General features: G+C 39.7%; 1 protein-coding gene across 1 annotated transcript in view; it reads right to left on the bottom strand.

Moving 5' to 3' along the window:
• Nucleotides 1-1,081: 1,081 nt before the first annotated feature.
• DNAI3 (dynein axonemal intermediate chain 3) overlaps nucleotides 1,082-23,664 on the bottom strand; it is a 39,443-nt gene continuing 16,860 nt past the window's right edge. Inside the window, exons 10-22 of the mRNA XM_077824771.1 lie at nucleotides 23,570-23,659; nucleotides 19,781-19,870; nucleotides 18,796-18,924; nucleotides 15,371-15,444; nucleotides 14,226-14,373; nucleotides 13,199-13,286; nucleotides 10,401-10,531; nucleotides 9,400-9,463; nucleotides 6,861-6,991; nucleotides 5,733-5,937; nucleotides 4,510-4,601; nucleotides 2,669-2,791; nucleotides 1,082-1,216 (exon numbers count right to left, since the gene is read on the bottom strand). Of these exons, the coding sequence (XP_077680897.1) occupies nucleotides 1,082-1,216; nucleotides 2,669-2,791; nucleotides 4,510-4,601; nucleotides 5,733-5,937; nucleotides 6,861-6,991; nucleotides 9,400-9,463; nucleotides 10,401-10,531; nucleotides 13,199-13,286; nucleotides 14,226-14,373; nucleotides 15,371-15,444; nucleotides 18,796-18,924; nucleotides 19,781-19,870; nucleotides 23,570-23,659 (1,500 nt within the window). The remainder of the gene's footprint in view (nucleotides 1,217-2,668; nucleotides 2,792-4,509; nucleotides 4,602-5,732; nucleotides 5,938-6,860; nucleotides 6,992-9,399; nucleotides 9,464-10,400; nucleotides 10,532-13,198; nucleotides 13,287-14,225; nucleotides 14,374-15,370; nucleotides 15,445-18,795; nucleotides 18,925-19,780; nucleotides 19,871-23,569; nucleotides 23,660-23,664) is intronic.

Raw genomic sequence — 23,664 nt, forward strand, 5'->3', positions numbered from 1 at the left:
ACTGAAGCAAAGCTTGTAAAGTGGCATTAATTCACACCTCCGATAGAATCGAAACATAGGCCCCCTAGGCCAGTACGGTTCCTGCTGTTCTTTCCGTGGGTCTGCCACACTCTGTATTTAATAAACAGTAAGTCCCGTACTAGCTGCCATGCTCTACTCCCTAATCACCCAAAGGTTAGATTGTGTACTCTGTTTGCGGTGACGTTTTCAAATGATGTGGAAATTGCAGGTAGTTCAGAATACAGTGACCTGCTTATGAGCTGGACTTTCATGAAAAGAGCACAGGAGACCAGTGCTTCATGATCTGCCCAGGTGAAGTGTGTGGTGGTGTTTATGAGGTTTAAAGGCTTCAGTCCCAGCCACTTGAGAGACTACCTCTTTCTCTTCGTATGTTGCCAGGGCAGTTGTGGTCATCTGAGGTGCTGACTAGTCCCTCCTGATGTAAACCAAAGGTGGCGAGCGGCAGTGTGTTACTGGCTTTGGAGCGCTCTTTCTCCCTTGATTCATGACATGCCCAAACTTGGGACCTTCAGGGCATGCTGCAAAACTTAAAGTAAGCTTTTCCGGGGGAATTGAGTGCTTTGGGGATGATGAACGTGGGAGATGGGCGTGGGAGATGTTTATTGGAGCTGAGCAGCAGGAATATTAATATCCTGTATTCTATTCGAACGGGAGCAGTTTGCAGGGGAGGATGTTGTAGTCTTATTTTGACTTGTTGAGTAGATTTTTCACTGAATATTTTTACAGCAGGCACAGCGCTGGGTAGGTGCATTGTAACAATAAATAAGTAGGCTAACTTAAAATAATGCCATTAAACCAGGAGATGACTCATTTATAACTATAATCATTAATGAATTGCCGTGCAGGAATATCACAAATCAAGTGTTCTCTTACCTGCTGCTGTGAGCAAACATCTTCATAAAGCTAGTGAGATGATTTTGCCTAGTGTGATATGATTTATATTTACAGTTCTCATACTAAAGGTGCTGCTAATTAAATATAAACAGGTTTCCCAAAAAAGCAAAACAACCTATCCTGAAAAAAAAATACACATTCGCCAATATGCTCATTGTGTTCTGTTCTAGGCAAATCTATCTGTTGCTTTCAGTAGCCCAAGTCCTGTCAGGATCTTCTTCTCTTCATCCAGAAAATCTACGTAATTTATATTCATCTGCTCCTCCATTTGTTCTCTTGATTTCTGTCCACCAGCCACTCTCTGAGGAAAAAGTAACCAATTAATAGCTGCTATTAGCTTTGAAACATTAATATGATTCCATTGGTTTTCAGTCAGTGATTGTCAATGCTGACTCTTTCACCTCCATCTTTTTAGCTATATAATTAGGAGTGGAGCATCACTGAGAACCACATGCACAGATCTGCCATTTCATCAGCTAGGTAACATCGTTTATTAGTCAGGTCAACACAGAGCTATTGGATAGATTTAATTCTCCAAGCCCTTGCAATAGTACCTCCTATGGACAAGCCTCATTGTCTATTCAAGGCTCTCTTCCTTTCACTTACCACACAGGACTCCGGATATATAATGCTCTGTATACAGCTAATGTTAAAATGATATAATGCACAGGCGGAGAAAAGAGTGCGTGTACATCTGGGTATAGGGCTTAGATTGCCCACAAATACCATCTTTGGTTTTAAAAGTCATATGACACACAGAGTACAGAATCAGCAATAACCCAAATTTAGGAGAATAAATTTAAGAATGCAGTTTAGATTTTAGCATCCAAGTATTCACATACATCACTCATGAAAAGTTGTACAGAGAGTTGGTTGTGGAAAGCAAAATCTATCAATGAGTGAAGGTTGTCCCTCAGTAATTGAGAATTAGGGTAGGCTGTCCATTTAGAAAATACAATCTATCAGGGAAGTATTTCAGTTACTTTCCTGACTGCACTTCTCATTGCACGACACTTCCCTCTCTCCTCAAGAGGGAATCATTGCATCTGGCATATCGCATAGTCCTCTACTAGTGTCAATGGTAATAACAGTGTTGGATGTAACACACTCCCAACAAGGTGATATGGAGGGTGCACAAACAAGAAAAAACAAATCTGAGTAAAACATTAATTAAAATATCAAACTGGAAAAACATCTCTTTCCGACTGTTGTAATTTAATAGTTCTAGCTTTATGTATGTAGGGCTCAGGCCTGCAACCCTTATTCATGCCAGTAATCATCACTTACATGAACAGTCCTACTGAGTCCAATGATACTATGGCTCTATGTAAGTAAGGGCTGAAGGTTTGGGGCCTCTGCCTGCTGACCTTAAAGAATAATACTTATAAAAATGGCACCTAAATTAAGATTTCAAATGTACAGTTAGGAGAAAGGGGAAATTAATAAGTGTTCTTAAACAGGGTCAAACTGATCTTCACTCTAACTCTATTGAAGTCAAAGGGAGCGTGCTGGCTGAGTGAGGACTGAAGGGTTAAGCATGAACTAGTACAGTATATTCTCTTCCCCAAATGATGGACTAGTCTATAAATACGAAAGTGGTCAGTTGGATTTACTTAGAAAATGCTGAGCAAAAGCTGTTTTTAATGTATAAACAGATGGAAATATCAGAGGAAATTTTACCAAGTGCAAAGAGAGAGGCATATTTTAAAAATTAAAAAAAATACAGCTTTTCTACCTCCTGAACTCAACTTACTGTCTTTTTCCTCTGTGCTTCCAGTTCCAATTCCTTTCTTTCTTTGGCTCGGAATTCTTGACGCTGTTCAAAATAATCCAGATGTTTGACCTCTCTCTCAAAGTAATGAAGAACACTGGCACGCTATTAACACAAAGGCAAGCATGGTTTGTGGTGATCACAGTGAATCTGAATCATCGCACTTTTCAGCACATAATCCATCTACAGTAATGTTGCATTGCTTTAAAGCATCTTTTTAAATATACAGAACTAAATAAGAAATTCTGTAATAATGTGATACATCTACCATTTCCTGATTAACCTGATAATGTTGTTATCAGTTTCCCTATCCTAGTGTGGGTTTATGCACAGACTTGCAGTAAAATAACAAAAGGCATGGATTAAAACTGATTTTAAATGTTTTTGGTGCAAGTCTGTGTGCGGCCAAAGTCACTTTTCTAGTCTCAATAACAAACTGACTTTACCCACTCACATTGTGAAACAAGAGTGACCCCTCACACACTTGCACCAAAATAACTAAATTGGTTTTATGATAATGATTTAGTTAAATCAATCCAGGTCTGTGTGTAAACCAGTCCTGAGTTACGTTTTGTGCACTAAGCTCCCCAACGCCACCCGACCTCTCCACTATGCCAGTTATTTGAGTCAGACTGTGCACCAATTTCCCTAACACGACTGTTCAAGATCCTAGAGTTTTTTTTAACAGAATGTAAAGATTTTACAGTAAGTAGATAAATATTCCCAAATGGTGCTGGATTGACAACACTGTCCAGTAAAGCCCTCTACTCACAAAACAAATACAATATGGGCAGAAGCAGCACAAGTTTCCCTACACTGGAAATGTGTCCCTAACCTGAACTGGAGAGGTTCTCTTTACTGAGCCAAGGGTGCCAGTTATCACCAGTATTCATATTGTTTCATTTTGGTTACATACCATAACTTCATAGTGAGCTCACAATATACATGAGTACATAAATGGTAAGAGGAAGGTTTGGTATAGTGAGCAGGAGCGGTTTGGGGAAAGAGAATAGGGAGAACAAAATAAGCTGCAGAAAAAATTGTTAGAACGAGTGAGATGTGGCCTCTAACTTGTTTTCTGGTGGGGAGAAGGAGCTGGGAGAAACTGAATGAAAGAGGTACAGAGATAAGACATGCAAATTCAGCACCTAATTTTGCAAATTATTATTGATGCAAATTATTTATTATTTGTAGTGTTACAGCACCACGCCCCCATTGTAGTAGGCATTGTACAAACACACAGAACAAGACAGTCTCTGCCCCAAAAAGCTTACAATTTAAATGTTTTTACTCAAATGTGCAGTCCCAATGAGTTGGTGGGGGCTAGTTATGTAAGGGTTTGCAGGATCAGATCCTAAAAGATCTACAGTCAGATCCTTGGATGGTGTAAATCAGCATGGCTCAACTGAAGTCACTGACTTCCTTGGAGCAAAATTTCTAGGAAAAAAGTCAAGGCAAGTGTATAGAATGTAGTTTATGAAACCTAGTGCCATTTTATGCGTGTGGCAAAAAATGGTGTTTCTACAGTTTGGACACTTCATCTACATTTTTCCCATTTCCTGGTTATAACGATGAAATTCTGCCAACTCTGCTTCTTGCAACAACTGGTTTTCCTCTGAGGTCTCACTGCTGAGGACGTCCCAGGTCCAGCTTTGGTTTGTGAGATGTTATGAGATAGTGGCTGTGGATCATTTCAAACACAAGCTAATCACCTTTAGTATGTAGGAATCCGATAACCTGAAAGGATGTGCCTGAAAAAAAACTGTCATGAAACCCCACAACATATGTGGTCACTTAAAGGGTAAGTAGAAAATGTTACAAACCTCATTACTGGAAGGGTGACTTAATGTCCAAGAGATTTCTAAAATATGCAGAGTTCCAAAGTTATCAGATATAGCTAAAAAGTGCTGCTTTGCTATGAGAGTATAAAAACAAAATAAACAATGATGCTATTACTAAAGATACAGAAATTAAATTAAAATGTTTGTGTAACCCCCAGACTGCAGGACGTAAGCCAACCACTAACTAATAGGCTAAGAAGAAAATTCCCCTCTAAATTATTCTGTGATTGTCCACTATGGGTATTCTTGCATCTTCTTCTGAAACATGTGGTACTGGTCATTGCTAGATATTGGATTAGATGGGCCAGTGACCTGACCCAGTATGACCATTACTGTGTTGGCATCTTTTTAACAATGAATTCTAGTATTTACTGATTAACTTTTCAGCTAAGGCCTCTATTCATACAGAATTCCAAATACGGTTATTTGAGTCATTGCATATTAGTTTTATTGTGGTCGTGCCCAGAGAACCTAATCACAGATTGGGACTCTACTGTGTTAGGCATCCTACCCAAGGGAAGGATGGTTCCTGCCCCAAAGTGCTTATGATCTAGTAAGGGTCATGGAGCTTTTCTGCAGTTTCCATGGTTTCCCAGGGAATAGGCAAGTATAATTTAAAAACTCTTTTATGTAAAGTTCCAGGCATTTCTCTGACTCGCTATTAAAAATGTGAAAAAGATTTTGTTTTATTTAAGATGCACAGTTTCACCCATAAAATACTTAAACCTCATAAAGCTGTTGACAAAAATGCTTAAGCAAGTGTGCACATCCATCAATCTTTTTAAACAGAGAGAGTGAATAGCTCCCAAAGACTCATTTTTGTTAGTTTTTTTTTAGGTTTTTGTTTTTGCAGCAAAAAATAGCCTTATTTTGTCTTGTATATCTAATAATTAAATGTCCCTTATTACACAGAAATATATTTTTACCTTTTCAAACTTGCTTAAAAGAAACAATATTTTTGTAACAATATTAAAAAACAAAAGAAACTGTGCTTAGTTGCTTATGTAATGATAAAAACATGAAGGCCCCAATACTGAAAAGATTTATGCATGTGTTTTACTTTATTCACAGTGCATAGTCTCAGTGACTTCAATGGAACAATGCATAGTGTGTAAACTTAAGGATATGCATAAACATTTCCAGGATCATGGTATAATTTATTTTTAAAATAGTGTTATGGAAAAGTATAATCACTGTCAACATACAAGAGACGATCCAGGGTTTGATGCAGGTGATCATTGATATAGAGATGTTCTGGGTCTGGGATGGCTCATGTGTTTTCTCCAGTAGGTCCCAAATATCAATATTTCCATCTTCTCTACCAATGAAGAAAACGCCGGCTCTCGATAAGGACCAATGTCCTACAGTATATCTTTTTGATGAGCAGCATGATTGAAGGATTGGGCCACTCTTAATTTAAAAAAAAAAAATCCAATATAAAAGAAACCAAAACAATCACAAACAAAAAAACAACCCAGTCAGAACTCTTTCCAGCCTCCTGCTTGTGTAATGTGAGAACGCTTCCCATTTCTGAGTGATCCCACTACACAAGTAATTATGGGGTCAAAACCAGCGTGTATATTGTTGACTGGTGAAGAGAAGCATTGTAGGGAAGTGGAAAAGTTGATGCCCACTCCCTCAGTTGAGGGAGTCTGCCTACCTATTGACAAACAAAAAATCTGGGTTTTGCTAGATGCAACTAAAGTCCTGGATTCCCAGATGGCAGCAATAGTAAGAAACATGTTTTTCAATATTTGGCTGGCCAAAAGACTGCACCCATTCCTCACTGGTATGGATGCTACCATAGCCATCCTTGCCTTTGCTATCTTTAGGCTAGAATAGTGCATTTCCTTTTCCTTAGGACTAGTCACTTTGCCCTTCAATGTGCTATAACTCCAAAGGGGGAAAAAAAAGAGAGATTGAATTATTATTTACTGTCTCTATTACTCTGTTGTTCAAATTACTTTTGTCTAATGGGGGGTTCCGCAAGCCTGTAGTATTGTTTAGCACATCCTACCTCTACTCTCAAGCTCCTCTGACTGACAACAGACTGCTTGAAATGGAAATAGCCTGGGCAGAAGCCACAAGTGTCACGAAAGCTGGTATTAGAGAAAGTTGCTTCCTCCGTTGGAGTCAAGTTTACAAAACTATTTTCAAAAGCTTAGCTCTGGCAGGAGAAAATAGCTTATTTTTTTTAACCCAATTTATTTTCAAACTGGCTAGCTCTGCCATCTACCATCATTTCCGTGAGCCTTGTCCCTGAGGCTACATACTGTAGTTACTCTATTCTTTTCTCCATCAACTATAGTATGTCTGTTGCCAAAGTAACTTACTGTAACACCTTCTTTCCATATGGCAAAATTCCAGCCTCCAACACTAAGAATGATGTCTTTGAAAAATGGAGATCTTTGTATAGTGTGGACAATTCCATCATGGATGGTGTATTTGTTAGCTGGTTTCTGACCTAACAGAGTGAAAAGGACAATTATTTACTTGTAACTCTAGTTTTTTGAAGATAGCAAAATTGATCCTACAATCCTCAACCTAGTAGGAGTTTTTCTGGAATAACTATTGCAGGATTGGATCCATTATCTTTAATGATTCCTTCTCCTGGGTTTTTGTGCCTCAGATCCATGTGCTCTGAATCTGATTAGCACACATAAAGGAAAGCGGCCTCAACCCAGTCTCCAAATATATGCCTGCAGTTTTGTCCAAGAAAATTGTGATATCAAACTCCCATAGTTGTGCCTGCCTGCCAATTGCTTAAAACATTTGAGTACCTGATTACAGGCCCTTGCATTTTGATTAGTTTAATACTCTCTTATCTTTAAGTCTCTGTTCTAATTTTCTAATAACTCTCAGGCATTAGTCCCCGAGGAAGGAGATCCTAGTGGGGAGCTATAGAAGGCACTGTACTTGCCTTTAGAGAATTTTCATTAATTCAGATATTGTTATTAGCTTTATTGTTCAGTGTACATTTCTGTGAGATACTGACACCATTTGAGAAGTTTTTAAAATATGCTGTCAGGATTCCCTCCCCACTCTGAACAGATATGGGGACCCGCATGAAAGACCCCCTAAGCTTATTTCTACCAGCTTAGGTTAAAAACTTCCCCAAAGCACAAATTCTTCCTTGTCCTTGGAATGGTATCGCTGCCACCACCAAGTGAGTTAGACAAAGATTTAGGAAAAGGACCACTTGGAGTTCCTGTTCCCCAAAATATTCCCCCAAGTCCCTTCACCCCCTTTCCTGGGGAGGCTTCAGAGTAAACAAGGTGAGCACAGACCAGACCCTTGGGTTTTTAGGACACTAAAAACCACAGTCAGATTCCTAAAAAACGAACTTTTATTATAAAGAAAAAAAAGTAAAAGAAACACCTCTGTAAAAATCAAGATGGAAGATAGTTTTACAGGGTAATAAAATTTAAAACACAGAGGATTCCCCTCTAGGCAAAATTTTAAAGTTACAAAAAAACAGGAATAAACCTTCCTCTTAGCATAGGGAAAATTCACAAGCTAAAACAAAAGATACTCTAACACATTTCCTTGCTATTACTTACTAGTTTTGTAATTTTAGATGTATCATTCAATAGGAGCTGGATTACTTGCTTGGTCTCTCTTTGTCTCCAGAGAGAACAACAAAAGCCCAAAACAACCTTCCCCCACAGATTTGAAAGTATCTTCTCCCCTTATTGGTCCTTTTGGTCAGGTGCCAACCAGGTTATCTGAGCTTCTTAACCCTTTACAGGTAAAGGAGGGATTTTATGCTACCCTTAGCTGTATATTTATGACATATGCTTTTGATTTATGTCTATAAATTGAATATTTTTAGTCATCATCCTATAAACTGTTAGAGTTCAGCAAGCATTTCTTAGTTCATGATAGAAATAATAAGACATTAAAATGGAACTTAAAACTTTTAGCTTCTCACAATGTAACCCTCTTTATTGAATCCCTCAGTTACAAACATTGGAATATTTTTAGTATCCACCAATTAAATGCAAAAGCTACACTAATGCAGTTAAAATTAAAAAGCCATGAAATACAGAAGTTTGGATTTCTACAGCAACATTGTCAGCCAAGTTGCATGACATACACACTACATATTTCCTTTCTGTTTTTATATCGTTAAATGAATGGTTTAATATTTAATATAGTATTGTTTCCATTTTTAATATATACCAAAAGATACTCAGAATGTTCAGTGTGGCTAAGCTAATGTCACTTTAAGGACCTATTGGATTTGCACACATTTTCATTTTAACCATGCAGCCAAATGATGTTTTAATATAGGTTTTTCTATTAATTTTGTTGTGTTTTAGAAAAATGCAATTTCCTATTTTAAATAATCCCAATTAAGCTCTCAAGTCAGAAGACTTCGGAAGGGGGGAATTTCCACTACTGCTACACTTGCTGCTATTCTGTGGCTGGAAATAGTCTTCAGACTGTTTACAGGGCATCAGCTTACATTTAAGCTCCATCTGTACTAACAAATTGACCCATTGTTGGCAACAGCTGCAACAGGTCCCACTAAGATGGTGTTAAAAACATTTTAATTACTAGTGTAAATGGGACAAAACTGTTTTCAGCATCACTGATCATGCATTTGGTAATGATATTGAAGTGGGTTTTCTTCATTCTACAGTAGCAGTCAAATTCTTTTCAACACCAGTTTGGAGGCTCTTTGCTGATGCTGGTTGTCAGCAATGAGTCAAATTCCTACTGCAGACAGGGCAAGAGTCCGTCCTACAAAGCTTACATCTCCATGTAATAAAACAAGGCTTAAATCTATGTCTGTATCCTCTATATCCGTCCGGTCATCCATTAGCTTAAAAAAGCAGTTTTAGTTGATGGTGAAAAACTTGAACTTACTAATTAGTCTTCCTGAGTCACTCTCTCTTTCCATCTTCCAGTCGGAATAAATAACTTCACCATCCTGTGATGCCAGAAAAATCAAATAAATGCAAACAGAAGCTGGGTGAAATATTTATAGCAAAAGCTTTAGTCAAAAGGTGCCTATTTTTAGTTTGTAAAATTGGAGTCTCTTTACTAAATGTAAATTTTTAGGTACATTTAATGTGAACATGTTTTAGCATGACTGCAAAAATGGGGCAAATGTTCACTTACTTTATCAGTTGGGTTGTTTTAATTAAAAAAAAAAACCTGCAGTCTTCAGGAAAAACTCACCAATCAGCATTTATAGGGCATTCTTCATGTAGAGCTGGAGTAGTTCACATGTATTATATGGACCTTGCCCCACAGTTTTAGGAAAAGGTGGCAGCAACAGAGAAAAAGTATTTCAACGGGAACCCCAAAATGGAAGAAATGCAGGAAATTTTAAAAAGACACCCTTTTAAATTGTTCAATTTTGGCAGCTAGATCTAGTTTAAAGAGGGTAGAAGCTGGAACATTTGGCTTATTTTTAATACAGGACTAAATTAGGGGAAAAAATTCAAAATATGATAAAGCTTTCATGAGACTTCTAGGGAAAACCTTGCAATAAACATTACTGTCCTAATAGTTCTGGCAATGGGAATAAGGACATTTTATGTGTTCCTAGGTTTAAGAATTAAGTTCAACACCTTTTGGCTAGGATTTCCAATGGAGCCTAGGGGAATTAGCCACCCAACTCCCACTGACTTTCAATCCCAGCCTTTAAACATGAGTGTATGGCCCAGCGATCTTTTAAAGTAAAATATTTATATAAATGTGTCAAAATGGGCTACAAAGGCAAGGCAAATTCTGAGTTAAAAAACTACTGATTAACTCATAAAGAAAACATGTACATGCACCAATCTGTGTAAACTGTCCAGCACACCCCCGCTATTTTAAGAATGATCAGTCATAGATTATAATCAAAATGTTTAACTTACTTCAGTTCCAACAAAAAAGTTGGTGGGGATATTCTCCAATATCTGAAGAGCTTTGGCTGAAGGGACCTTTAACTGCTTATAAGGATTTTCATCTCCAAATATTTCTGGTTTGACTTGGTATTGCATCTTATCTTGAAAAGAGTATGGATATAATCATTTGGTTATATAGGGAAATTTACTAGATCAGGCATTTTATTTTCCTTACTAAGGTAATTCCAGGGTGAGGGATTAGAACTTTCAAGATGAGAAATAAGGAAGGGAGAGAATTCTGGAGAAGAGTGAACCTAGTTTGGCATGGAATAGAATGTTACCTTAATCTAGCAGGGGGAAAGAGGCTGAGCACATACAAATTGCTAGCAATACAAGGCAGGCGAAGCGGTACTCTTATGGTGCCTACACTTCAGATTTTTCATAAAATCTCCCACAGTTGCCCACCACTGATGCAGTTCCACTAGTGGCAGACACAGCGGGAGCACTAGCGTCGGGCAGTTTACGTGGTTAAAATGCTGATGACACACTAGGACTCCCAATGTTGCTACCCCGGCAGAGCTCTAACGCTGCTGTAGCAATGGGAGTAAGTGATCATCCATCCTGAATTGGGTGGGACAATCCAAAATGCAGAGTTCAAGTCCCAGGCTGAATGACTCTGGGATAGCATTTGTCACAGATTCCCTGCAGCGCCTGCTCCGTGCCTTCCAAGGCTCGGGGCGGCATCAGCCTGTTCCTGGGGGTGGGGGGCTGAGTTTGGCCTTAGCCCCTCCTTTGTCATGAGGCCTTGCCCCTGCTCCTTCTCTTACCCCTGAGTCCCTTCCCCCCTGGCCAGGCCAGCAGCTGGAGCCAGGCTGTGGTAAGAGCCACCCTGGGCAGGTGGAGGACCCAGGGCTCCCCACAGCGGGCCACTCTTACCATGGCCTGGCTCTGGCTTTCGGCCTGGCCAGGGGACAGGGACTCGGGGTAAGAGGAGGAGCAGGGGTGATGTCACAGAGGGGGAGTTGCTCCTGCATGTGTCCTGCTTTTGCCTTTTGAAAAGGTGGTCACCCTAAATGGGAGAGGCTAAGAAAAACTCACAATACAGGATGTGCTTGTGGAGACAGCTATGCTGCAACCATGTAAATGGATAAGCAGGGTAGTAGGTCTGGGATGATAGCCAGAAAAATCTGTCACTTGAGAATCCTAAGCACTGCTGGAAAAGGTGTGATGGAAAACCCTGACTTCAGAGAATAACTGAGTCTGGGCACAATCCTATGAATATTTATGCACCCAAGTGGTCTCATTGACTTCAGTGGGACTATACAAATGAGTAACATTTCTCTGGTATAGATGTATTTGCTCTCTAGATTGAGCTTGTTGGCTGCTAACAGTGAATGTATATTTGTTTAAATAAATGTTTCACTTGGAATTAAAAAATATAGCAATATTTCTCTTGGTCTTTCTTTCGTTTAGACCAAACTTGACTAGGCAATGCCCCTTTCAACCTCAGGGGAAAAACATGATCACCAGTAATGAAAGTGTCTAACACTTGCTGGAGCCTGTGTTGTTCTTATAAAACTTTTCATGTATCTCCAGAACTTGATAAAGACAATTGACAATGACTTCTGTTGTTCCAGAATTCTTACTTTCCTTCTTTGACAAGGGCTCAGTAGCAAGTTGGAATTAAACGGCTGAAAGATTAGTGTGTCTCTCGGATGCTCTCATTTTTTGGGGGCGGCAGGGAATTTGAAGTTTGCTATGTGAATATGTTAAGGTAGTGAGTTTGTAGAATTATTTATGAACTTTTTATTTAAAACTGTAGTTAGTAGTGGGCAGTACATAAATCGGACCCAGCACATCTTAGTAACAGAGTTATAGTGCTCCAGGGTCAGTGTGATAATGATTTCCAAAAGTATTTTTAAGGTCACATGCTGTCCCATTGGTACTAATTTGCTCCAAACCTTATAAACCTGCCTGATGATCGTTCACCATTCCAAATCTGCCTTGTCCCCCTTCTCTTGCCTTCCCCATTCTCCAAAGACTTTAATGATTTTTCAATATTTTCCTTTTGATTGCTGTTTTACCAACGCAAGGAGGAAGGATGGTCTACCCATTAACGTGGGACTCAGAAGAATTGGGTTAAATTACCTGATCAGTCAGTGACCTGTGTGACCTTGAGCAAATCACTTAACCTTTCTGTGTCTTAGTTTATCCCTCTGTAAAATGGGGGTAATAGCACTTCTCTACCTTTTGAGGGACATGTGAGGATAAATACATTAAAGATTGTGTGGCAGTAACACTCAAATACTATGGTAATGGGAGCTATACAAGTACCTAAGATAGCATGATAGGTTTTCTCTCTGAATACTTTCTCTGAAAGTATTATCGTACAGAAGACTAATAATTTCTGATGCAAAGTAAGCAAATAGAAGACTTGCCTCAGGAGTAGAAAATTAGTAAGGAAAGGTTCATTTAAAATAAAACCCCAGGTTAATAAATTTCTAACACTGGCTCTAAAGGAGGAAATCACACATAGTACTGACCAAGGCTCAATTCACTTTAATGGGAATAAGTACTCCTGAGAAAAACAGCTTGCTAGTATAACTTCTAATGAGATCTGATAACCTGTGACCCATTGCTAGAGAATTCTGTTCTTCTCATACTGTATGTGTTCATTACCTTCACCATGCCATGATATACCAGTAAATTTAGGAAAACAGGTCCACTAGTTACAGTATATTTATGTTGCTTATCTTTTATTCTATATGCAGAGAAAAATCATCTTACCAAAATACTTACATGTCAAAAATATCCACTGAAAATATTACCTTGCATTTTGTAATGGAAATGCTCTTCCACTAGGCTAATTTTGGTAGGACTATAGTCTCCACTTGTGTCGCTCTTGGATAGGTTTGCCTGTTTAGTACAAAGGGAGTATTTGATAACTCATTTTGTCAAACACTTGAGGCATATGTCTAAATTGCTTTCTGTTGTAATGGTAAAGACCTGTCAGTCTGAAGTGCATTCTTCAGATTCCACAAATCCTTCCAACACCACCTTTGCTAGCTTCCAACGCCGCCTTTGCTAGCAGTAGGTAAAATGTGACTCAGCGGTCTAGCTGACATTATGCTTTTCCCTCTAAAATTTCTCACTGTTGCCACTTCAATGTCAGCTCCACTGGTGGTAGTCCCAGTGGCCACTCGTGTTTTAACAAACATGTCTCTAGACCTGCTCTGACCAGGATAGACAACCTGGTGGTAAAAGTGCTTGTATACATTACTACTTCCACTGTAGCCTGAGTTTATTCAGAAATTCTTAGATCATTTTAAAGTTCTTGTAAGCTAAGTTTGGAAAGTATTTGTCCTATTCTGTTCATGTTATAGGGATTCAAATATGCCCCTACACGAATCACAACAAAATTTAAAAGGAAAATCACAATACTGTGAACATTTACATGGTAAGATTTGGGGTGAGGGGGTGGAGCGTGAGCCCACATACACTCACCCCGCAGCAGTGGCTCCTATCCTGCAGGTCTGGACCTGGCTCCCTACTCGGGGCATTGTGACTGAGTGCCCAGGGGTGACAGTACCACTCAGGTTTGACCAGTGGGATTAGGGTTGGAGTACTGGGACAGAGGGTGCTTCTACAGGTGGTTGGTGCCCCGTTGGCAGGGCAAAGAGGCAGCAGCAATAAAGAGACTTAGGTATATTGTCTCCAAAGAGAGAGAGCTGAATTTTCATACCTTTTCCCCTAAAACCATGACTCTTTTACTAAATTTAGCAGGATTGCACTGTGATTTTTTTTTATTTAAAAATGCCATGACAACTCTGCAGGCCTATACATTATATACAGTACCTTAATGAGAGGTCTCCAGGAGAGATCTAGATGTTTAAAAGTAGTCGGTACATCAGGGGGAGCCTCGATAACCTTGTCTTCTTTTACTTTCTCGAATGAACTCTGGATAGTAGCTTTGGGGGCTCGAAGATCCCAAAATAATATGGAGCTCCACAAAACCAGAGATTGTAGGTTATTGCTATTCGTATGCTTAAAAATCATTTAAACTTTTCAATAAGCTTTTGTATAATTGTTTTTTATCTTCAAAATTAGTATAGCAATAGATGCAAGAGTTTGGGGAACAGAGAAATGGAGAACTAGTTTATAGCTACTTTTGTACACTATGGCATATAGTTACTCCACATTTTGTCCTCACTCTCTTCTTAATCATATACTGTAGCTAAATAAGCATCATACAGTTTAAGAAAACTACACACTCAGTGGATGAAATGCACTCCCTTGCATAGAGCCTAATTACTTGGTCTGGGACTGTGTCTGCTGTGCAGCCTCTGGGTTGGAGTTGCATCCACAGCCCTGCCAGCCAGTTGAAGAATATAAGAAATGTCATACTGGTCTGACTCAAGGGCCATCTAGTCCAGCACCCTGTCTCTGACAGTGGCCAGTAGCGGATGCTTCCTGAATGAAATGTGTTGTACTGGCAAAAGGACTATGTGCAGGTCTAACTCCATCTACACTAGGGCTTTTGCCAGTTTAGAAATTTTATTAAAAACCCACACTAATCGACGTTACTATTCAAGAAAAAGTTTCTTGTGTAGACATGGCCTTAGGTTATTTAGCAGCCTTCTGTGCATAAATACAGTTCTGTGGCCTTCCAGGACAATCTACATGGGGCCAGCACAGACGCTTTTTCTGTGGCACAGAGTGAGCATGAAAGCACCTCTGTAAGGCTGTCCAGCTAGTGGACCCCTCACACTGCCCTTATGTGGGGCTTAAGTGATGTGGTGGTCTGTGTGCTGGCCCTCTGCAATAGGATGAATTTCATCTATTCCAGATAGCTTTGTAGGAATTCAGAACTTTGTCAGTTACACCATTGAATATATGCTGAAATATTTAGCAGAGAGAAGGAATAAGGTATATTTAGAAGGATTTTCAAAGGAATTCAGGAGATGTTTTGTGCCTATGAAAACATTTGTAGAATGCATTACCAATCAGGAGAGCAGGTTACAAGCTGCACACAAACTCCAGTTCTGTTTTCAAAAGCAATGCCCATTCTGTTAACCTAAAATAATAATTAATTAATAATACAGGGAGGTGGAGATGAGAAATGGCAACAAATTATTATCAACAAAGCTACTTCTTCATCGCCTCTAAAAACAAACTTTAAGAAAGAGAGCCTCTCGCTGTGGGCTGTACAACTCCCCTGGTACAGCTTTCAGAGTAGCAGCCATGTTAGTCTGTATTCGCAAAAAGAAAAGGAGTACTTGTGGCACCTTAGAGACTAACAAATTTATTTGAGCATAAGCTTTCGTGAGCAAGTCAGGGCTCATTAGCCCATTGATATGAAAATGAAACAAACACGTTTTACCAAAACAAACATACTGCAAGCAAATCAGTTAGTGCCTTGATATTCAGAAATGCCAAGCATGTAGAACTTGAAATGAGGTCAATGAGATCTTAAGTTACTGGCACAACTGAAAATCAGGCCCTCAATTGTCAAATATGTGAGTACCTAATATCCATCCTCTTGTAAATTTCATCCTGCTTAAACAAATAGCAAATCAGTGAAGAATTAATGGTAAACAACTACATAGTGAAATTGCAATTCAAAAAGTGAATATCTCAAATGATACTTGCTTATAGTAATTATAAATAATTTAGTTTTTATTAGGCTTCTTATGTTTTTCCAATAACACTTTTCTCTGAATTGATCATTTTTTTTACTTATTTCCTCCCTTTTTAGATCAAAACAGAAAATTAGATTTACATTTAAACTTATTCAGAAAATAAAAGAATAGCAAACAAAGTGCTGATGAAATAATGCAAGTTATTGATTCCAGTAATGTTTTCTGATCTTATTTTCAAACCTAATTCCCAATCTCAAAAAGATGAAAATGTATGTACACAATGGAATCTTTGTCCAGAGAAAGAATTGACTACTGCCGGATAATTGGCAAAACCTGCATTTATCAGCTACTCAAGAAAGTTGCATCCATTCTTTTAACACTTTGTAAGCCAAATCCTTCTAAATTTTCTCAAACAAACATGGCCACTGAAGTCAAAGGGTTATTTGCATGGGTAAGGAAGGCTGGATTAGAATCAGAATGTAGTTTGTTTACTTTCTATCATGCAGTTTTGTAATATTGGATTTGCTGATCCTGTGCCAATGTAGCACTGATGCTCTAGACAGACCCTGAGTTGAACCACTGGCAAATATGTATGTACTCTTCTGCGGAGGCCTTGTCTTTATACGTGTATATACAGTGCCAAGAGGGGGTTGTGGGTACTATCACAATATAATTAGTGATTAATGTGCAATGTATCAATCTTCCTTCCAAAGATGTATATGCATTGTCTTCTCCACAGTCTTCACTCGAGCGTTAATGCAGTAGCAACTGAGTCTTAAAAACTTAGTTGCAAGAAATTCTCAAGGTAACATCCTCTTTGGGTGGTGGGTCAGATCTTTTCAACCTGGCCTCTTTTTTGCACACCTCACTAATCCTACTACTTAGACAGCAAATGATCACCTTGGGCTGACTCATGGAATCCCTCTTTGCCTCCCACACTAACTTTAGAGGTAGCTGGATGGGCCCTTAAGATACTGTGGATGGAGCACTATGAATAGGATAGAAAGTAAATGTAGGTGCAATTTTTGTGGGTGCAACCTCTATCTAGAAAAAGGAGATCTGTTAGTGAAGTCATTTCTGGCAACTAAGTTGTTTAGGTGACCTAAGAAGTTATTGCTTTAACTTCTTGGTGTCAGGCTAGGAATTCCCATAGTAGAGTTAATACAAAAAGTAAAGGAGTACTTGTGGCACCTTAGAGACTAACCAATTTATTTGAGCATCAGCTTTCATGAGCTACAGCTCACTTCATCGGATGCATAAAGTGGAAAATACAGTGGGAAGATTTATATACACACAGACCATGAAAAAATGAGTGTTTATCATACACATTGTAAGGAGAGTGATCACTTAAGATGAGCTATTACCAGCAGGAGAGTGGGGTGGGGGAAGAGAAAACCTTTTGAAGTGATAATCAAGATGGGCCATTTCCAGCACATTTCCAGGAGTTAATAAGAACGTCTGAGGAACAGTTTGGGGGAGGGGGGGGAGGGAGGAATAAGCAAGGTGAAATATTTCAGGTTTCAGAGTAACAGCCGTGTTAGTCTGTATTCGCAAAAAGAAAAGGAGTACTTGTGGCACCTTAGAGACTAACCAATTTATTTGAGCATGAGCTTTCGTGAGCTACAGCTCACTTCATCAGATCTGATGAAGTGAGCTGTAGCTCACGAAAGCTCATGCTCAAATAAATTGGTTAGTCTCTAAGGTGCCACAAGTACTCCTTTTCTCTTTCCAAGGTGAAATAGTTTTACTTTGTGTAATGACTCAACCACTCCCAGTCTCTATTCAAGCCTAAGTTAATTGTATCCAATTTACAAATTAATTCCAATCCAGCAGTCTCTCCTTGGAGTCTGTTTTTGAAGTTTTTTTGTTGAAGAATAGTCACTTTGAGGTCAGAAATCGAGTGACCAGAGAGATTGAAATGTTCTCCGACTGGTTTATGAATGTTATAATTCTTGACATCTGATTTGTGTCCAAAAAATTTATTCTTTTACGTAGAGACTGTCCAGTTTGACCAATGTACATGGCAGAGGGGCATTGCTGGCACATGATGACATGTATCACATTGGTAGATGTGCAGGTGAACGAGCCTCTGATAGCGTGGCTGATGTGATTAGGCCCTATGATGGTGTCCCCTGAATCTATACTCTCCTGCTGGTAATAGCTCATCTTAAGTGATCAGTCTCCTTACAATGTATATGATAAACACCCATTTTTTTCATGGTCTGTGTGTATATAAATCTCCCCACTGTATTTTCCACTTTATGCATCTGATGAAGTGGGTTGTAGCTCACGAAAGCTTATGCTCAAATAAATTTGCTAGTCTCTAAGGTGCCATAAGTACTCCTTTTCTTTTTGCGAATACAGACTAACACGGCTGCTACTCTGAAACCAGTTAATATACAGTAACTCCTCACTTAACGGTTGTCCTGGTTAATGTTGTTTCATTGTTACGTTGCTGATCTATTAGGGAACAAGCTTGTTTAAAGTTGCGCAATGCTCCCTTATAACGTGGTTTGGCAGCTGCCTGCTTTGTCCACTGCTTGGAGGATTCTCAGGAAGAGCAGCCTCTCCTTGTGGGGATTAGAACCGGCCCGGGGGGGGGGAAGGGCTGTCATTGTTTGGCATTCTAGGATGCAGTCAGAAATACAGTACTGAGCCCAAGTACTACTGAGATTATTATAAATAATTTCATCTTGTAACACCTGATCTGCAGTTCACACACTGCTTTTATTAGTCATTTGTTAAAAATATAAAGAAAAAGTAATAAAATATCCATTGAAACTCACCTCAAAATAGTCTGGCAGCCAGTGTATATCTGTTATTACTGTTTTATGGCCATATTCTATGGAAGAGACTGCACAATATCTCACAAAATGTGGTTCCTTACCACTTTGTTGTGCTTGTATAAACGTTGGCTAGAGAAGTTTTTAAAAGATACATTTTAAAAGGTATGTTTTGCAAAATACATTAGTTATCAAGAAAAAAGAGGAAACTTCTCATATTGTTAATGTCCCTTTACAGTATTTTAGTTCAACCTAGAAACCTTTCTAGGGGTCTGATCTAAAGCCCATTAAAGTCAATGTAAAGTCTCAGTCAGCTTTGAATCAGACCCTGGCATACCATACTCTAAAATTTATGTCCACAATTGCTCCACCCACCTCCAATATAGCATTATTTCTTCCACTGTGCTCTCAGGCCTTCCTTCTAATTACCCACTTTTGTATCCTCTTTCCATTCTCATCTTTGTGCCTTCTTCCATACCACACACTCTGCCTGGAACTATCTCCCTCATTCCGTGAGCCAAACCATCTTCCCTCTACCCTTTAAATCTGTCCTTTAAAACACACTTCCATACACACCTTTAGCACTGGGGAAAACTTCTGTTCTGCTTTCAGTTTATACCTCATCCAATACTGATTTGATCTATTCGGTAGCTTCCTGGGGGTAGGGCTGAATACACTGTTGGTGCTCAATAAATAACAATGCCCTATTGTATCTCTGGTCTGTGTGGATTACAGTAATATTATTTATCTGAGTTGATGATGTAGATATGAGATTTTGATAAAGATTTATTTTGTTGCCTCATGTATTGGAATACAAACAGTCTAGTTAGTACTTCATTGCCAGGCTGATATTTCCTTCATTTTAAGCCTGCATTCCCTTTCCCATATTTTATTTCCTAACTTTCTCTCATTTTCCTTTCCCCCCCCCTTTTTTTTTAATTCACAGCAGGGCATACTCCAGCACTAAATACAGAACTCAAGTACTAACCATATTAACAGCAGTGTTCTTGCTTCCACCAGCACCAGTTTTAGCATTCTGCAGTTTTTCTTCATACTCAGAAATGTCCCACAGTACAACCTATGAGGAGAAATGAATGTCCTTACAAAGTATTTTTTCTGTTTAAATGATAGATTAAAACATACTTCTGAACTGTAATATGAGCACTGTTTGAGACTAGAAGGAGGAAGGCTACTTTCTATACCAGAACTGGAGGGTGGTGTTTTTTTTTTAAGGTATTGCCTCTGTAGACCCTCACTGTAGCAGTCTTGTGCAACAAGACTGCAAATCCTAGAACCATCTGAGTCACTTAACAATTGGTTGGTCTGTGTAGCTTGTCACACTGATCAAGCATTTCTAAGTGTTACCTTTAAAGTGATTGCTGAGGTTGTGGACTAAAAAACTGCTTCTATGACATCACATCCTCAGACTCAATAAAGGATTAGACATTTCTATGGATGATGAGAATGTTTACTGACAGGATAAAACATTTATACGGGCTGTAAACTTTCATGTTTCATAAACCAACATTAATTGATGAAAGTTGGGAATAAAACTTCCCGTCCATAAAAATGTCTAATCCTTTTCTGAATTGTTTTAATCTCCTGGGGTCAGTAATATCTTGTGGTTCCACAGGTTAATTATGTGTTTGTAAAGAAGCAATTTCTTTTTTTAACAGATTAAATGCATTTCCTCTCAATTTTATTGTCCTGCACTTAGAACGGAAGAATTCCATGCACTGCTACAGGCTGGGGATCGACTGGCTAAGCGGCAGTTCTGCAGAAAAGGACCTGCAGATTACAGTGGATGAGAAGCTGGATATGAGTCAACAGTGTGCCCTTGTTGCCAAGAAGGCAAAAGGCATACTGAACTCCATTAGTAGGAGCATTGCCAGCAGTTGACGGAAGTAATTATTTCCCTCTATTTGGCACTGGGGAGGCCACATGTGGAGTACTGTGTCCAGTTTTGGGCCCCCCACTACAGAAAGGATGTGGACCAGTTGGAGAGTCCAGCGGAGGGCAACAAAAATTATTAGAGGGCTGGGGCACATGACTTATGAGGAGAGGCTGAGGGAACTGGGGTTATTAAGGGCTTGGCTACACTTGCAAGTTAGAGTGCATTAAAGCAGCCCTGGGCGCCCTAGCTCCTGAGGTGTCCACAGTGGCAAGGCATGTATAGCGCCTGGACTCTGTAGCTGGAGCGCTCCTGGTAATCCACCTCTATAAGAAGCATAAAGCTTGCTGCGCCCCGGCTGAAACAAGGTCAGTGTGGACAAGGTGTTGCATTACTGTGCTGTGATTGGCCATCAGAAATGCCCCCTAATCCCCTGAAGTCAAGTGGCCACTCTTCTCATTCTGTTGAAATCGGCCGCAGGCATGCGGATATTCCCTTTCAAAGCTCAGTTTCTGACAGCCAGCATGCTTATCTGCTCTGGGACAAAGCAAACCGTTAGTGTGGAATGCTGCCATTGTGAGTGTGTGTGAGAGAGGGGGGAGGGTCTGCTGCTGTCTGAACTTACAAGACAACATGCTGACACACTCTCAGCCCCCTAGAACACACTGTCTCTCCCCCCACATACACACAACACACTTCCTGTCACACTCCACCCCCTTCCTCCCCACATTTGAAAAGCACGTTGCAACTACTTGCACACCGGGATAGCTACCACAGTGCACTGCTCTTTGTGGCATTGCAAGAGCTGCTAATGTGTCCACGCCAGTGTGCTTGCAGCTGACGGTGTAAACACACGGCAGCATTTTCCCTGCTGTGGTCTCCGAAGGCTGGTTTAACTCCCAGCGCTCTACATCTGCAAGTGTAGCCAAGCCCTTAGTCTGCAGAAGAGAAGAGTGAGGGGGAGAGTCTAACAGATTCTTTTGTTCCTGTGAGGCTGGGTTTGTCCCATACCTGCCCTGATGAAGTGTGAACTGCTTCTCTGCTCTTGGAGAGTTTTTGCCTGGGCTTATTTTAAGTCATGAGGATACATTTTCAGCCTCATAACTACATACATGAAATTATAACCTGTAACATTACTATAACATCACTGTAACAACAATGCTCAGTGCCTTCCGAAGACACCCGCTATGACAAACTTTGCATTGGATGCCACACAATCATTTTATAAAGATGAACATGGGAGTGTAGGGTGTTCCCCTGAGGTACAGTGTCACACTATTTCACTAGGAGGGTGGAGAAGCACTGGAATGGGTTACCTAGGGAGGTGATGAAATCTCTGTCCTTAGCTGTTTTTAAGGCCAGTTTGACACAGCCCTGGCTGGGATGATTTAGTTGGGATTGGTCCTGCTTTGAGCAGGGGGTTGGACTACATGACCTCCTGAGGTTTCTTCCAGCCTTAATCTTCTATGATTCTATGTCTCCTTGTTTTTGTATTATGGTAGAGGATAAATGGGGTGCCCAACTGTATCTTTTGTACCATTTATCATTTTATATATTCTCTATCATGTTCATATTTTTTTGATTTCCTTTCTAGAACCAAAAAAGTAGGAGAACTCTAAAGATGGGAAGCATTCATATTCTAAAGCTACAATGACGTACAAGCAGGGACATGGATCTGGACATGGCCTGGTGCAACTGGTAACAGACACGCAAGTACTATTGGTCCAAGGAAAGGCCCACACTTCTGCCATATTGGAGATGAAGGATAAAGGCAGCATAGCCCTCCTAAAGACAAGCATCTACCGAAACCATGAAGAAATTATGATCACAGTCTGCTTTGGTACCATCTACATCAAGGAAGCTGGACTGATCTGCTATACTAGATCCCTCACAAGACCACAACTTCTTTACATATTCTCCCTTCCTTTAAGGTATCTGGTGCTGTCCCCTGGCAGACAGGATACTGAACTAGACAGACTGCTGATCTGATCAAGCATGGTAATTTCTATGTTTTTTCTACGACCTGCTGTCAATGGATGAAAATGCTCCGTTTCTGGAGCCAAGAGACCTGGATGGGTCTAGAGATTTTAGTTAGCTTAGCCACTTAGATATGAGAAGTGGACATTTTTAGTCAACCCAGTACCCTTAGTGGTTCTGGGACATGAAGAATAGTATGCAATACTCCTAAGAGTGGCAACGTGCCAAGGCAATTCTATGGAGGAGAAACCTGAGATACTCCTTCTCATAAATTACCAACAAAACAGCAAAATGTATTAAAGAAAAAAAATGAGAGTCCATGAGGGTCACTGTCCAAACAGTTGTCCACAGTATGAGGAATTTCTTCAGATAAGATCATGCCTATCCTATCAGCATTATTTGGTGTGGAATACTCTCTTGTGCTGTCAAACCTCTCTCACAAGAGGGATTTAGACGCAGACATAGGTAGGGAACCACGAGGAATGTGGTTCCTTAAGAAACTGAGAAGGAACAGGGGAATAGGACATAAAGTGCAGGCAACAGGATTTCCTTGTAGATATTTGATTATCCATTGGTTAAGAGACTTGGTTGCCCATACCTGCACAATAAAGGTACAAACCCTGTTTCACTACCACAGTGGGCTCATTTGTACAGAATCCATGGGAGCTGAAACTTGGGAATTCTTCCCACAAGTGGTGTGATTTGGCCATATGTATTTTGACTGTGCTTCACTAGTTTATACAAACTACCAAGTTTGCTGCCATACTGCATTTTCCATTTGTTCGAGAACACTCAATATTCACTATTTAGTGCAGATACACTAATGTAGTAAATTAAAATTCAAAAATGAAGATTGACTAGAACAATCCATATAGAAAATAACAGAAGGAAAAAGAAAGGAACCAACACCTGTCCATTCATACAGCCTCCAGCAATGATATTGGGATCAGATGGACAGAACTCAAAGCAGTAGATATCTTCAGGGCAATCCAGCATTAACTAGA

Source organism: Eretmochelys imbricata, chromosome 8 (assembly GCF_965152235.1).
Source record: "Eretmochelys imbricata isolate rEreImb1 chromosome 8, rEreImb1.hap1, whole genome shotgun sequence".
Taxonomy (NCBI): domain Eukaryota; kingdom Metazoa; phylum Chordata; order Testudines; family Cheloniidae; genus Eretmochelys; species Eretmochelys imbricata.